At 46.0% G+C, this 17,437-nt stretch overlaps 1 protein-coding gene across 4 annotated transcripts in view; it reads right to left on the bottom strand.

Moving 5' to 3' along the window:
- The window catches only part of MMADHC (metabolism of cobalamin associated D), a 58,221-nt gene extending 42,234 nt beyond the window's left edge, over positions 1–15,987 (bottom strand). The window contains exons 1-4 of one of the 4 annotated variants that reach the window (XM_068122783.2): positions 15,892–15,987; positions 15,592–15,626; positions 14,469–14,613; positions 7,814–8,019 (exon numbers count right to left, since the gene is read on the bottom strand). In XM_068122783.2, the coding sequence (XP_067978884.2) occupies positions 7,814–8,019; positions 14,469–14,613; positions 15,592–15,600 (360 nt within the window). In that variant the 5' untranslated portion in view covers positions 15,601–15,626; positions 15,892–15,987. Of the gene's footprint in view, positions 1–7,813; positions 8,020–14,245; positions 14,614–15,591; positions 15,627–15,850 lie in introns of all 4 variants that reach the window. The other 3 variants (XM_068122782.2, XM_068122781.2, XM_078782032.1) reach the window with 3 other exon arrangements.
- Between the last annotated feature and the right edge of the window lie 1,450 nt (positions 15,988–17,437).

The raw sequence follows: 17,437 nt of genomic DNA, 5'->3' as shown, positions 1-17,437 counted from the left end.
CATACCTCACCAACGGCTCCCAACAGACAAGCTTTCATTGACATCCAACCACTTTCAAGCTCAACCACATCATCCTCGACCCTACTCAGCCTCTCTTTTAATGCCTCCCTTACTGTCACCTCTTTCAACCTCCACACCTTCATTCTCAGTTGGGTACTTCACCCGCCGAGCTCTCCTCGCACCTTTCACCCTTACGTCGCAGACAACCAAGTGGTGCTGTGAAACAGCCTCCTCCCCCGGGATCACCTTTGTGTCCCGGAGGTGCCCCCTATCTCGCCTACGCACCATCAGGTAGTCAACGGTTGTCGTCGACCCACCTGACGTGTATGTAACAAGCTTATTATCCTCTTTCTGGAACTGAGTATTACAAATCAACAAATCAGCTCCATTAGCAAACTCCAAAATCCTTTCACCTTCTCCATTTCTCACACCATATCCGTAACCCCCATGAACTCCGTCAAAACCATCCATACTCCTTCCCACATGTCCATTTAGGTCTCCTCCTACCACAACAACTTCCTCATCTTTCACGTTTTCCATCAGCTTCTCTATCGCACACCAGAACTTGTCCTTTTCTTCATCGCTTCGACCAACCTGCGGAGCATATCCCGAGATGACGTTCACCAAGAGCTTTCCAATCATCATTTTCACCATCATCAACCTATCACTCACTCTAGTCACACTCACCACACTGTCTACAAACTCCTCAGAAAACAGGACACCAACACCATTCACGCCCTCCAGGCACCCTTGCCACACAAACTTCTATTTCTGTCCCTGCCTACCCTTCACCATTCTCACACCACTTCCCTTCCATCTCGTCTCTTGCACACAACATATGTCCACTCTTCTTCTGACCAATACTTCCACCACTTCTCCTGATCTCCCTGTCATTGTCCCTACATTCCATGTCCCAAACCTCAGAAACCGATCTCCACTTCAGGCTGTACCCTGCCCATATGTCGTTGTAATTGTCATGGTTCCCTTTTTGAGGCAATGTTTTTTATGGCCGGATGCCCTTCCTGACGCCAACCCTCTTAGTCGTCTTTTACGACACGCAGGGATACGGTGTACCTATTCTTATCCAGGGTACACACCGGGAAACGTTTAAAACATGGAAATTCTGGGGGGTGGGGGGGGGGGGGGGTGGGGTGGAGGTAGCACAGCAGTAATAAAAAAACTTTTAAAAAAACTTGGCCATCCAGCACTGCGCAGCAGTGGATGCGCAAATAAGGGCGAGTTGTATTCACTGTGACTTTGCCCTTTGACCCAATTATTAATTTTTCTCCATATTATCATAATAAAAGTTTGTTGAAAATTTGATCACAGGGTAAAAAGGCAATGGCCTGGACAAACAGACAATTGCCAAAGAATACCTGCGTAGAATGAGGCAGATTCTAAAACATAAAAATCCCCAAAAAACAAAATCAAAGCCTTAAACCAAGTCGCAGTACCAGTATTCCAATACAGTTGTGGAATAATAAACCGACCACAAGTTGAAATCAATGGATTAGATATTAAAACAACAAAACTCCTCGGTCAAACGTTCTACGCAATCCATTGCAACCTCAGAATGTACCTGCCGAGTGCACAGACAAACAACTGAAAGATTGGCTGAGGAGGTGAAAAGCTCAACAGATTACCGAATCCAATTTGTATGCAAACACAAGTAGCAAACCAGATGCCTAGGTCACACATAGGCGGATTTGTCGGTGACTACTGGCGACTGAAAAAATCGCCACCACCCGCCGACAATCGTAATGAAACCGTAATGGACGGTCGCCTGTAGTCGTGGTTATCCTCCCCAGGTCGGCTGCAGTCGGCAAGAGCCGCAAAGGGGCCAAAAAGTTTTTTAAATGTTTAAAAACGGCGCGCTCAGTCGCAATCGAAAAAAATCCGCCATGCTGTCGTGATGGAACCGCCATGCTGTCGTCGGTATCCGTAATAAGAGCGTAAAGCGGCCGCAACCCAGTCGCTCATAGTCTTCCGCAATCGCCCCACCAGCTAGCACGGCAGAGATGCGAATGCCATACGGCCTTCCTGCGGCATCTTCCCGACTACGGGCCGACACTGTTGCGGCTGCATATCGACTACAGAAGAACAGCCACGTCTCCCCTGCGGCTATGGGAGACCGACGACGACAGCAGTAGGACTAGTGGCGGCCGAGTTACGGCCATTGGCGACAGAGATACGACTGCCTGGCGAGTGCATTACGACATACCACGATTCCACGGCAAGACAGGATGGTGTGAGGTCTCCGTGGAGTGGGGTCCTGTGGTGCCGACAAGGATGTGGCTTTATTGTTTGGACTTGGGACTTTTGGGAACTTTATTTTTGGGACTTTGGAAACTTTATTTATGGGACTTGGGACCAGTGGAAATAATTTGTTGGACTTTATTTCCATTCTCTCTCCCTGCAGAAAAGTTTGATTATTACATTACAATGATACATCTTTATTAACTTTCTTGTTGTACATCAAACATCTTTATGCTTCATGTCATATATCATTGAAATGAATAAAGTGAAATGTAAAATAGAGAAATAAAGATTTAAAAAGTTGTGTGAATCGTCTCCAATCGCCGGCGGTCTTATTGCAGTCTTGCGGATGTCGGAGTAAACTGCCACCCGGCCCCAATGCAGTCGCCGCGATCCGCCATCGGTCGTAATCTAGCCGCCAGACTGTCGCCACGCTGCCGCCGTGCATCCGCAATGCAGTCGTCGTCGATCTTCAACAGTCGCCATCCCACTCGGGGCGTCGTCGCAATGCAGTCGCAATGTGGCCGCCTGCAGTCGCCATACTGCCGCCTGACCATATTTGACCGCCCGAAATCGGCAGTGGTCGCCGAAAAATCTTGATCGCCGGCAGTCGCCAGTAGTCGCCAAAATATCCGCCTATGTGTGACTTAGGCAAGAAAAGGTATCCCTAACCCACCTAGCAAAAAAATATTCAAAGACGTGCTAATAAAAATGTCACAAATGAAACTGAAACAGAAATGCAAGCATCCACAGTGATTGCAAGAAAAAATCAAAATATAATCTAAAGCGAAATAACAACAGATATGCACCGCCAACTGAGGAATCGATAAAAGAGCAGAGATTATATCAAGAAGAAAGAAAGAAAAAAAAAGGTTGGACAGATTGGGCATATACAAAGAAGGCTCATTGGAATGTCGAAGAAAAGGTCAGCTCAACTGGGATTGAGGAACAAATTATAATAAATGCCCAAGACCAAGGGCGCTATACCAATGGCTTTAATAAAATGGAGCGAAGAGACTGATTCAATCAGACAAGTGCAGGTTCTGCAAAGTAGAAACAGAAAGCACAGTCACCTATTGGGATGTGGGGGGGAGGGGGGGGAGGGGTGGAGAAGAAGAAGAAGAAGAAGAAGAAGCAGAAGAAGAAGCAAAAGAAGAAGAAAAAAAAAGTCATAACAGCTGTACCCACAGAGACACAACAGAGTTTGTAGAGTAATCCGCTGGCACATCTGCAAAAAATTCAGTATCAGTTTCAGAAAACTCATGCAAACTTGAATCAAAAGTGATCACTGAAAACAAGGAGTGCTCATGTCTGAGCTCATGATCTCATTGAGCGTCAACATACTAAACTAGAACAGCATGTGGCATACCTCCGCCAGGCTGAACGGTTTACGTTTTGTATCCCACCAAAAAGGCTGGAACTGCTGACCTAAACCAAAATCTAATTGGCTTGTTCTTTTCATCTCACCAACTCATCCACCTAGTTTGTTATAACCCATCAATAACTTTTTGAAATATCGTGTTATCGTATGGAACCCAGACATTCGCGGATTCGACATTCGGGAACTCTGCGTATTTGCGGTTCATAAAATGTGACCTGCTTCTACATTCGCCCTGTGCTTCGCATATTTGTGTTTTTTGGCAGGCGCAAAAACCATCTCCCAACAGCATTGCACATAATGCAGTTCTAAAATCATCTTCCAACAGCCACACATAAACACAAAGAAGCTCCAACCAATCATCCCCCACCAGTCATGCGCATAACAGTTGTAAAAGTATCTCCCACGCGTCACGCATAAATAAAGCAGCTGTATGTGCGTATAAATATTGTCATACTACCCACCCATTCTCCATCTACCCACAACCACTTATGCACACCATGTCCTGGATCTCATTCTTTGTCCTCATCCCTCGGCCTTGACCTGCTATGCTTCCTTGTGCTCATGAACTTTTGCGCACATCGTTCGATCATGGATAATAAGCATACGAGTCGTGCAGGAGATGTGTCTGCTTCCAAGAGGCAAAAAAAAGTCATTAGCCTGAGCCAGAAAGTGGAGCTGCTTGACCGACTATCAAGAGGTGAGAGTGTGGTCTCTGTGGGCAGGCACTATGGTGTGAACGAGTTGACCATGCGCTACAAAAAGAAAAACGAGAAGGCGATTTGCGAAATTGTCGCGGCTAGCGCAGTAGTACCCAGCACCGAAGCAGTTACACAGGTCAGGGACAATTACATTTCAGCAATGGAGAAGGAATTAAATGTGTGGGTAGAGGACAATGCCCAGAGGATCAATCCTTCAAGCTGACTTCTAAAACAACAACAGGCATTTTAAGGCCATTTTCCCTGCGAGACCGGGGGTTAGCCTTGCTGGCCCCATGACAATCTTCTCCATTTTGCCCTATTTTCTACATCTCCCCTTGTTAACCCCCTTGCCCGCATTTCTTCTTCCACCACCTTTAGCCAGGTCTTTCTCAGTCTTCCCCATCCTCTACTTCCTTCTACATTCATTTCCATCACTCTTCTCAACCATTCACTTTCATCCTTCCTCAACACATGACCAAACCATCTCAACCTGCTTCTCAGCATCAATCACAAGCTCTATTCCCATCATCTTTCACAATTCATCATTTATCTTCCTCTCTCTCAACGATACTCCACACATCCACCGAACCATTCGCATTTCCACTCTTTCCAGCCTTCGTTGCTGCTCGAAGTTCATTACCCATGTCTCGCTCCCATAAATCATAACACTTCTCACACATGCAGCATACACTTTCCCTTCAGCTTCAACGACACTCACCTCATCATCATCACACCACTCAGTTCCCGAAACTTCTTCCATGCACATCTCACTCCATCAACCGTTGCAGAGTCTGATCCACCTTCTCCATTCAGCATGTCTCCGAGGTAGCAAAATGTTTTCACACCTTCCAGCTTCACACAGTCTCCAAGATCCAACTCAACATTTCCTCCATCTGCAGCTCCCTCTGTGCACACCTTACACTTGAATGTAGCTGCCACACTGGTTAATGACCCTCTCAGACCACTACATTTTTGAGGAACCCAATCAGCGCACATTGTACATTGAATGTAGTTCACTCCGACACCCTTCCTGCACACAGCACATGGCCACTTCCCAGTTATTTCCACCTCACCACATGCTTTACCACTTGTCATCACCTTCGTCTTTCCAATATTCACCTTCAGACCTTTTGCCTCCATACATTCCTTCAATGTGTTCATCTTCTCCTTCAGTCCATCCATACTCTCCCCAATCAACACCAGACCATCTGCATACAACAACTCCCACGGTAAACCCTCCTTTATGTTCCGAGCCAGTACCTCCATCACAGCTACAAATAGTAGTGGACTTAGTACCGACCCCTGATGCACTCCCACCTTCACCTCAAACTCACCACTGTTCCCGTCCTTCATCCTTACAGCTGTGCGTGCTGTCTCGTACATTGCCATCACTACTGTGATCAACCATTCCTCCACTCCTAACTTCCTCAATGCCCATGTCAGGACTTCACGTGGAACCCTATTGAATGCTTTCTCCAGATCAACAAACCAAAGAAACAACGTCTTCCTCTTCTCCATGTACAGTGCATTCAGAAAGTATTCAGACCCTTCACTTTTTTCACATTTTGTTATGTTGCAGCCTCATGCTGAAATCGTTAAAATTCATTTTTTCCCTTATCAATCTACACTCAATACACCATAATGACAAAGAGAAAACAGGATTTTAGAAAGTTTTGCAAATTTATTAAAAAGAAAAAACTGAAATATCACATCGACATAAGTATTCAGACCCTTTGCTATGACACTTGAAATTTAGCTCAGGTGCCTCCCATTTCTCTTGATCATCTTTGAGATGTTTCTACACCTTGATTGGAGTCCACCTGTGGTAAATTCAATTGATTGGACACGATTTGGAAAGGTACACACCTGTCCATGTAAGGTCTCACAGCTGGCAATGCATATCTGAGCAAAAACCAAGCCATGAGGTCGAAGGAACTGCCTGAAGAGCTCAGAGACAGGATTGTGTCGAGGCACAGATTTGGGGAAGCCTACAAAAAAAATTCTGCTGCATTGAAGGTTCCAAGGAGCACAGTGGCCTCCATAATTCTAAAATGGAAGAAGTTTGGAATAACCAGGACTCTTCCTAGAGCTGGCCGCCCGGCGAAACTGAACAATCGGGGGAGAAGGGCCTTGGTAAGAGAGGTGACCAAGAACCCGCTGGTCACTCTGGCTGAGCTCCAGAGATCCTGTGTGGAGATGGGAGAAACTTCCAGAAGGACAACCATCACTGCAACACTCCACCGATCTGGGCTTTATGGCAGAGTGACCAGATGGAAGCCTCTCCTCAGTGAAAGACACATGAAAACCCGCTTGGAGTTTGCAAAAAAGCACCTAAAGGACTCCCAGACTGTGAGAAACAAGATTCTGTGGCCGGGCGGACAGCATTCTGTGGCCGGGCGGTTCAGTGTGGCCGAGCGGACAGCTCTAGGAAGAGTCCTGGTTGTTCCAAACTTCTTCCATTTAAGAATTATGGAGGCCACTGTGCTCTTGGGATCCTTCAATGCAGCACAAATTTTTTTGTCGGCTTCCCCAGATCTGTGCCTCGACACAATCCTGTCTCTGAGCTCTGCAGGCAGTTCCTTCCACCTCATGGCTTGGTTTTTGCTCTGATATGCATTGTCAGCTGTGAGACCTTATATAGACAGGTGTGTGCCTTTCCAAATCATGTCCAATCAATTGAATTTACCACAGGTGGACTCCAATCAAGGTGTAGAAACATCTCAAAGATGATCAAGAGAAATGGGAGGCACCTGAGCTAAATTTCAAGTGTCATAGCAAAGGTTCTGAATACTTATGTCAATGTGATATTTCAGTTTTTTCTTTTTAATAAATTTGCAAAACTTTCTAAAATCCTGTTTTCTCTTTGTCATTATGGGGTATTGAGTGTAGATTGATGAGGGAAAAAATGAATTTAAACGATTTCAGCATAAGGCTGCAACATAACAAAATGTGAAAAAAGTGAAGGGGTCTGAATACGTTCTGAATGCACTGTACTTCTCCTGCAACTGCCTTACAATAAAAAGCACGTCTGTCGTTCCTCTTCCTGGCATAAACACCAACAGATAGAGACTTGGACAAATAAGGGATGTGTGGACAAATGAGGAGTAGGGGTGATGCATGGGGAGGATAACATGGATACAGAAGGAAACTCTCAGGAAGAAAAAAGAAATGGAAATTTGGAAGGAGGTGGGCTTGGGTGCGGGGGTGGGGGTTAACAGGGTCGAAAAGGTCATGGATTTGGATGTGGGAAGATCCGATATGGTGAACATCTGTCTTGAAGACCTGGAGGAAAGAATGAAATTGAAGAGAACATAGAAGTTGGATTCCACAGGTGTGAAAAAAGAGGAACAAATAAGTGGAGGTGAGCATTGATCCTGAATATCGGTAGTTTCCCCAAAAGGGATTTCTAATAGATTTTACTTGGCATTTGCCAAACACATGAGGAATGTTGCTTCCAAGAGCAAAACTAAGGCCTTGCCTGAGATTCACAGATGACCTGTGACAGGAAAAGGGATTGGCGGTCGTGTGCCATTGGCTGCGACAAAATGTCAGGCAATGAAGGTTTGCTGCACGCTTCAGTATCATGCAGTTGAGAGGCAAAGCCCACGTTGCCAGGTAGCTTGAAGCGGCTGTCGCACATTCCAAATGGTCCCATTCTTTCATCTGGCCACACTGTTTGCACACCTGCGGGTACATCATATCTGAGAACTTCAACTGCAGAACACATTTTTGTAATTTAAAAAAATGATGTGCGTATGGTGTGGCCAACACATGCTTATACATCTCCTTGCTTTAAATAAACCGAAGACGGGCAAAAAATATGGTAAAAGGTCAAAGCGAAGTTAGCAAAAAGGCAAAGATGTTGTTGACGAATGAAACAAAAATCATCTGCAAAGGAGAAGAGATTGGTTTTCCGAAACATCATAGCAGTCATGCATGTAGACGAGAAACAAGACTGGGCTGAGCCTTGGGAAACTCCAACCTCCACTGGAAGAGGAGAGGGAGGAGAGGGTTCCATTAACAGCAGCGGGTTGACTACGAGTGGAGGAAGTCAGAAATCAAGGAATGAAAGTGGCCTCGAATTTATTTTTTTTGTATACTGAATCGAGGCTCGTGAAAGAGCTGACATTTACTTCACAAACAAATCAACCAGACAAACAAAATTTATAAAAAAAGGGAGCGGAAGACAAGAGAATGGGAAGCACACAAACACTTGAGAGCACACAACATTTGAGAGCAGGGAGATGTGTGGGAGGGAGAGGGCTCGGGGGGAGGAGGCGTGGGAAGGGGTGGGGGGGTGGGGGGTGGGAGAAGTATAAAACACAAGGACACCAAGGACTTCCAGGTCAGAAGTTGGTATTTCAAAAAGTGGAATTGGGGTGGAATTATCGGGGATAGAAAAGATCAAGGTTTTGGATGGGGGAAGATAAGAGATGGTGGTGAACAGCTGTTTTAAAGACCTGGAGGGTGGAGTGGGATTGAAGAGAGTGAGGGAGTTTGTTCCAGAGGCGGGAGAAAAGAGGAATGAAGGAGCGAAGGTGAGCAGAGAGTCTTGATTTTGGCAGTTTAACCATAAGAGGGTTGCAGGCAGATCTTGTGCGACCTGTAGGAATATTTGCGGGACAGAGCCCAGAGAGAGCTGGGGGGGCAAGGCCAGAGAGGAGTCGGTAGAAGACGGAAAGACCACCAACCTGCCTGCGGTGAGTGAGTGAAAGGCCCTTGGAGTTAGCTTCATCGCGGGAGATTCCAATGATTCTGAATGCTTTGCTTTCAACAGCGTGAAGACGAGCTAGGTGTGAGGCAGGAGCACCAGCCCAGAGGGGAGAGCAGTATTCCATTGAGCTGCGGATGAAAGCCTTGTACGTGGTGAGGAGCTCAGGTGTGCCAAGGAAGGACTTCGCACGACGGAGGATGCCCAGTCGGCGACTGGCTTTGGAGGCCAGATTTGAAATGTGGTTTTCCCAGGAAAGATCATGGCAGATAGTGAGACCCAAAAGTTTGAGTGACAGAACTTCTTGGAGAGGATTATTCAGAAAGTAGATGGGAGGGTTGTCCAGTCGGTCTTTTCGGAGAGACATTGTAAGAGTGTGAGATTTGTCAGGATTGAAAGACATGTTCCACTTGTTTGCCCAGTCTGTGATTTTGTCCAGGTCTGCAGAGAGTGAGGAGGCTGCAGACTGTCGATCTGAGGGATGAAGAATGGAGCGACAGAGAGTAGAGTCATCAGCAAAGAGATAGAGGATTTTCAAGAGAGTCGGGGAGATCATTGATGAAGACCAGAAAAAGCACAGGGCCCAGAACACTGCCTTGGGGAACTCCAGCCTGAACAGGAAGAGGAGATGAGAGAAACCCATTCAGCGCCACACGTTGACTACGACTAGAGAGGAAGTCCGCCAGCCATGCGTGGAGATTTCCATGGATACCAACAGAGGAGAGTTTGGTGAGCAGGGCGGGGTGCCAGACCGTATCGAAGGCACGTGATATGTCAAGGGAGACAGCTCGAATTTCCTGTTTGGCATTGAGGACCTCCATCCATTGCTGAGAAAGCAGAAGCAGCATGTCCAGAGTAGAGTGACCAGGTCTGAAACCAAATTGATGATCAGAGATCAAGCCATTGGAGAAGAGGAAAGATTTCATATCTGAAGCAATGATGGATTCCATGACTTTACTGATAATTGAGAGAAGGCTGATTGGTCTGTAGTTGCTAGGATCTGTTTTTGCACCTTTTTTGTGCAAAGCGGTGATGTTGGCAGATTTCCAAGCAGATGGCAGATGACCTTGAGCAAAAGAGAGTGTGAAGAGAACAGAGAGAGGGAGTGAAAGAGCGGAAGAACAAGATTTTAGGACCCGTGGGCTGATGCCGTCAGGTCCAGTTGCAGAATCAGAGTCGAGGGTTGACAGGAACTTTTCCACCTTGTCAGGAGGAAAGGACACAGAGTCCAGGAGCAGCTGGGTACGACTGGGTACGGTGGGTACAGAGAGGGATGGGTTTGGGACACAAGATTTAGAGGCAAACACAGAGTTGAGGCATTCAGCTTTTTCACGCGCGGGGTCAGCCGTGTGGCCGTTTGAGGTGAGGGAGGGGATGGAGGGGGAACAAACACCAGAAACAGATTTGACCAGATGCCACCAGGAATTGGAAGAGGGAGACAGATAAGAGAGTGCTGTCCTGAGAACGGATAGATATTGTTTCCTGGCTCTCCTGAGGGTGGACACACACTTGTTTCAGGCTTTGTGAAAGGAAATGAGATTTCCTTCCGTTGGATTTGCTTTCCAGGAGACGAAAGCAAGTTGTTTCTGGGCAATAGCCTCACCAAAAGATTCCGTGTACCATGGACGGGAGGAACGGTATGACAACTGAAGACGAGATGGGATAAATCTGTGCATGAGAGAGAGCAGTTTACTTTGGAAGAATTCCCAGGATGAGTTGATGTCAGAGGCGGTAGAGATGGGAGACCAGTCCAGATGATTGATGGCTGCTTGAAGACCATGCCAGTTGGCCTGAGTGAAATGACAGACTCGTCGACGCTGAGGAGGCTCTCTGAGAATGGTCAGAGAGATGTCTACTTTAACAAGCACATGATCAGATGAGCCGATTGGAGCAGAAGAAGAGCAGCAGACATTTTCAGGGAAGTTAGTCATAACCAAGTCCAGAAGAGAAGATGCTCCATTGATTGAGATCCGGGTCGGGAAATTGACAGATTGTGTCAGTCCCAGTGAGTCACAGAAGTCCTTTGCTGAAGAGCCATGGCTGGTGAGAGAGGTACCCACACCCAGCCAACTGGCATGGTGACAATTGAAATCACCACATATGAGGAAGAGAGAGTTGGGATGGGTAGATAGAAGTTGGTCCATGTTATCAGACAGCGAGATGTAGATGGAGTCATCACTGTTTGGTGGACGGTACAACACACATATGAACAAAAGGTGGGAGCGAAGGGGAAGCCGTAGCCAAAGGTATTCCTGGGGGTGAGGTGGAGAGAGGGCAGTGCAGGGCGAGTGAGGAAGAGAGTTTTTTATAAAGATAGCAACCCCCCCTCCAGGACGAGGCTCAGGTCTATCATACCGGAGGAGGGAGTAACCTGGGAGAGATACCAAGGAATCAGAGACATCATGAAGGAGGAAAGTTTCTGTTAAGCAGATCACGTCTGGTTTGTCAGAAGCAACCTGTATGGAGAGATCAGTCAAGTTTGAGCGAAGGCCCCGGATGTTTGAGGTCCATACTGTTAAAGAAGAGGAAGGGGGAGCATCGGATACAGAACAGGGGGGGGGGGGGGGAGCGGTACGGTATGATGTGGAAGAGGAGGAAGAGGTAGGGAGAGCTGTTGAAGGTGCGTCAGAGATTTCAGAACAGCTTGGAGAAAGGGAAGTATGGGGCGGACAAAAGGTTTGATGGTGATTGGGTGAGGCGCAGTGAGGTGTTGTTTGAGGAGGGGGAAGAGTGAGGCAGAAGGTTGAGGGAGCTGAAGGTGAGAGTTGGAAGGGGGAAGAAGCGGGGAGGACGCTTTGAGGAGGAGGGGTGAGAGGGGAGTCTAGGAGGGGAGGAGTGAGGGAGGGTCTCAGAGGGGAGGGGTGTGGGGGGAGTTTAGGAGGGAAGGGGCAAGGGGGGAGATCTGAAAGGGATGGGTGATGGGGAAGATTTGGAGGGGAGGGGCAAGGGGGAAGATTTGAAAGGGATGGGTGATGGGGAAGATTTGAAGGGGAGGGATGAGATTGGATTTTGAAAAATGTAGGATTAATGGGAAACGAACATTTCTTGCAAAATGAGATTCTTGCGACCTTCGAGTCAAAAATACGTTTGAGGATGCTGAAGGATGGGTGGAGTTCTGGAGAGTTTAGGGAATGAATGAAAGATTGAATGAATGAATGGAATGAATGAATGGAATGAAATGAAATGAAATGGTATGGAATGAATGAATGAAATGAAAGAATGAATGCCACAGGCAGAGAGCTTGGCAAGCAAAGCAGGATGTCAGACTGTGTTGGATGCACCTGATATGTCTAGGGAGATGGTCCTAACCTTTTATTAGAGATTGAGGGCCTCCACCATTGCCAAAAGAGAAGTAGGAGTATGTCTTGAGTTGAGTGACGAGGACGAAATCCAAACTGATGGTCATCGATGATCAGACCGTTTGAAACCAGGAAAGACTTGAAATCAGCAGCAATGATGGATTCCAGGACGTTAATTATATTGGAAGTAAGCGCAATTGTCTGTTGTTGAGAGAAATCAGTTTTTATACTCTGCTTGTGTACAGGAGTGAGGTTTGCCCATTTCCGAGAAGACATGAGCTGACTAAAGGAGAATCAAGGGCAGCGAGCAGGATTAGAGAACATGGGCAGTAATGCAATCTGCGACGATCATCGAGGCAAGGTCAAGACTGCACAGAACCTTTTCCACCTTCTCGTGTGAGACGTATATAATGGGTTCGATACACGACATTTGGAGGCAAACACAGAGTCAAGACATTCTGCTTTATATTATATCTGGCAGACATGCCTTTATATTATATCCCGGTGTGTACCCCGGTTTAGAATAGGTAGACCGTATCCCTGCGCATCGTAAGAGGCGACTCAGGGTTGGCGTCAGGAAGGGCATCCGGCCATAAAAACATTGCCTCAAACAGAGAACCATGATTGTCATGGGGCCCGCAAGGCTAACCCCCGCTCTAGTGGGGAAAATGGCCTTAAAACGCTCATTCATATTCATTCATTCATTCAGACACTGCAGTAATGCTATTTGAGGTGAGAGAGGACAGGTAGTGGGGCGGCTTAGCCCAAATATTCAAAAGAATTGTGCATTTTGTGATACAAGCACCAAATTTGGCACAAATGTACATTAATATGTTGCGAACATTTTCAGATATTGGGCCACTTGAAATTCCGTAATTTTTTTTTTCAAATTTTTTCAAATTTCGTAATTTCAAATTTTTCGGGTGACACCGTCACAATTTCGGTCTTCGAGGCCGGCCGATAGGCAAAGTGTGACCGGAAGGGACGAGGTTCTCCTGACCACGTGGCCCTCGATCTGGGAAGCGAGAGGCGTTCCATTAGTGGACGCGCCCCTCACGCCCGACTTTTGGGCGGCCCCGGCAGGCCGTTTGTTTTGACGTTCCGTGACAGGCCCCGCACCCCCACCTCCGGGCCGACCGGAAGCTTGTGCTGAGTACATCATACCTGAACAACTCAGTGAGGCAGAACACAGCAGTGCACACCAGGGTGACCCCTTCAGTGCATAAACCAATTAACCTGTCCACTGCAGGGCATATAGAAATGAAGTTATTTTCTGCATATAATAATAATATAAGTTCAGTTCTATATAACAATTTCTGTTATCACCACTACCACTACAACTACCACTACTACAAGCTTTGTCTGGAATTTTGTGGACTAAGACAAACAGACATACAGACAAGCTGGGATCAAAACATTACCTCCTTCCACCATTGAGTGTAGAGGTAAACATCATGGAAATTATATCATGCCCTAGATTTAATTCATGCTTACCCGTGTATTTGCTTCACTGGTTCACAAGGTCTTTTGCATACATGTAATTCAGACTCTCGTCTTCATTGCTGACCACACAATGTTCGCAACATATTAATGTACATTTGTGCCAAATTTGGTGCTTGTATCACAAAATGCACAATTCTTTTGAATATTTGGGCTAAGCCGCCCCACTATATCGGCCGGCCTCGAAGACCGAAATTGTGACGGTGTCACCCGAAAAATTTGAAATTACGAAATTTGAAAAAATTTGAAAAAAAAAATTACGGAATTTCAAGTGGCCCAATATCTGAAAATGTTCGCAACATATTAATGTACATTTGTGCCAAATTTGGTGCTTGTATCACAAAATGCACAACAGGTTTGCTATGCTGCTACACTAAGGGAGGAAGGGAGCTAAAGTTACCCTCAGTCGGGTTATCTTCCAGTGTTGAAAAAGAAAATTGCATGACCACGGCCGCCTCCCCACAGAATCCAGTGCCGAAAGGATGGACAGGACAGCCGCAGACCGGATGGGAAAAACCGACGCACAAGAGAAAGTCGACTTTTAGACATCTTATTGCTACAAGAAATACGCTACAACCAACAAATAGCAAAACATATGGCCGGGCGAAGGGCTTAGACCATACCACTGTGTGACGCTGCCATTGCCATATCGAGCTGGTCTGGCCCCCAGGTGCGGTGTGTTGAGAAGAGCCGTGCGGCAGACAGACGCCGCAACAAGTACTGCATGCCCGCAGCATAGCTCACCAGCCGAACGGAGCTGCCCAACACCTAGACCATAAAACACACAAACTGGCTCAAGGGGAGTTCAACAAACCACAACATGAAAGGATGCACGTCGTTGTGGAAGGATCGCATTTTTGTACACAAAAAAAAGATATGCAAAAAGGTAATAATAACAACACGAACAGCACTTGGCATAGAGCATACCTCCGCCAGGCTGAACAGTTTACGTTTTGTATCCCACCGATAGGCCTGATCTGGATTCGGACCTGAACCAAAATCTAATCGGCTGGTTCTTATCAATGACCCAACCAATCCACTAAATTTAGTCCGAACCTGTCCCTAACTTTTAGAGATATCATGTTATATACACAGGGTGTCCCATAAGTCTGGAATCATTCCATAATTCCGGATCTGTTGAATTCCTCAGCGACCTCCTTCTGACTAATTTCCGATGAGCATGATTACCGGGATGCGTTCTTCCTTAATCAGCGACATCATGGACACTTACAAGAATCGAAAAAAATCATTCTTGAATGAAAAAATCATGAATTTCTTAAATATTGCCCTATCGTTCCAGACTTAGGGCACACTCTGTATATCGTTTTTAGCCCCATCCCTCAATGGTGAAAAATCACTTTAAAATTCTCTGATCCAGATCCGGATTTGAATCTTCACCAAAACTTAATGAATTCTTCCTCCTCAAACATCCAAACTATCCACCAAGTATCGTTCGAACCCGTCCACAACTTTTTGTAATAGAGTGCCATATATCGTTTTTTGCTCTATCTTTGAATGGTGAAGAATCACTTTGTAAATTCTCGGATCCGGATCTTCACCAAAATCGAATCATTTCGTCCTTGCCACACACCCAACGTCTCCACCAAATTTCGACCGAATCCATCCACAACGTTTTGAGATATGCTGTTCACAAACAGACAGATGAACAAAGAGACAGGAGTGAAAACCACCTCTTTGGTGGCAAAGGTAAGTAATAATAACAAAAATAAACGATACAACCATTACCTGTGTCATGTTTTGACGATTTGGAGTTTGTGCTTCTGGAAGAGAGTATAAATTGTTAAATATTAATTACAATTGTGATTTCATTTCAGATTACAATTGTTCACCTTGTTGTTATAACTTAACACTCATTCACGAGTTTAAAGTTAAACGCGATGACAGCGACTGAGGCCCCCGACTTGGCGCAAGCAAAATGACAATATAATACAAACCGGTTTGAAATGCCAGAATTAACGTTAAAACAATGAGAAACAAAACGAACCCGAAGAGCCGCTTTCAATAGCCGCGCAACGTCGAACAAACCGTTTATGGGATGAACAGGCCAACAAAACTGAAAATAACATAAGGCCTACACAAGCCAAATGAACTCCTGTCTCATCATCCTGTACAATGTTAATTATTACCTGTGTATAAATGCTAACGCAATGAATAAGCTGATTTTCTATCAACACAAAGTACAATTGGGATCACGGTTTTCACAATATGATACCAAAAATATATCAATAAGTAGATCACCTACCGAGCTGAATGAAACTGATGTTATACACCTCGAATTGTGGAAAGCTGGTGTGTTTCGGCCTCGTCGTTTCTTTACAATTATTTAGTGTTGACGTTGCTCCTACTCTTGATGCTCCTATTTAGTGTTGCCAGACGACGATAATTAACTTATTTAGACGATTATTTCCACCTTTGTATGATGTACAATCGTTAATTGCAAAAATGGCTAAATCCTTACAAATACAACTACAAGTACAAGTATAATTGACGGACCGGTGTGTGTGTGTGTGTGTGTGTGTGTGTGTGTGTGTGTGTGTGTGTGTGTGTGTGTGTGTGTGTGTGTGTGTGTGTGTGTGTGTGTGTGTGTGTGTGTATATATATATATATATATATATATATATATATATATATATATATATATATATATATATATATATATATATATATATATATATATATATATATATGAAGGAGCTGCGCTCCAACGCGAGTCGAAAGAATTGACGCGACCAAAGACGGAATTCGTCCGAGTTGCTTTATTGAAACAAAACAGCTCAGGTATTCTCCCAAAAGCCAGTTTATCGGGCAGCAATATATGTACGTAGTGTGTTCAAAAAGTATCCGACCTTTATTTTTCGTGCGTAAAAAAAAGAAGCTAGGGAGGCGTTGATTGGTGCACGTATGTAGGCGATCCTAATGTGCACGTGTGAATTTTTTCCCACCTGCAGAAGCTGTCATTCGACGGCAGACCGCCGATGAGTGAGGACATGTAAGCGAGCGCCGTCGGATTTTCGTTTTTGACAAAATGACGGAAAAACCTGAACAACGCTACTGCATCAAATTTTGTGTTTTTTGGCCTCGGGGATGTTGGATGCTTCCATTGTGATGACTGCAACTTGGTTTCTGGGTCGTACCCATAAACCCAGGACTCATCGCCAGTGATCACTGTGTTGAGGAAGCTGGGATCACTGTTCACAGTCTCCAGCATGTCCTGTGCGATCTCCAAATGGAGTTGCTTCTGCTCCATCGTTAGCAGCTTTGGTACGAACTTCGCTGAGATTCTCCTGAAGCCCAAATCCAAATCCTATGTACACATTTATGCCGGGGCGTTTGCCCGGGAAAACCGAGACCGGGCATGCCCGGGTGTCAAGGGCGAGTCCTGGAAAGGCGAGTCTGGACATGCCCGGGCGTCCTGGACGCGGCCTGGCAAGTCGAGGCTGAGCGTGCCCGAGCGCTCTGGGCGAGCCCTGGAAAGGCGAGAGCGGGCATGCCCAGACGCTCTGGGCGAGCCCTGGAAAGGCGAGTCTGGACATGCCCGGGCGTCCTGGACGCGGCCTGGCAAGTCGAGGCT

This window comes from Myxine glutinosa, chromosome 7, assembly GCF_964187855.1.
Source record: "Myxine glutinosa chromosome 7, kmMyxGlut1.1, whole genome shotgun sequence".
Taxonomy (NCBI): domain Eukaryota; kingdom Metazoa; phylum Chordata; class Myxini; order Myxiniformes; family Myxinidae; genus Myxine; species Myxine glutinosa.
The sequence above is the reverse complement of the archived record's forward strand: the minus strand, read 5'-3'. Positions and strand labels throughout refer to the sequence as shown.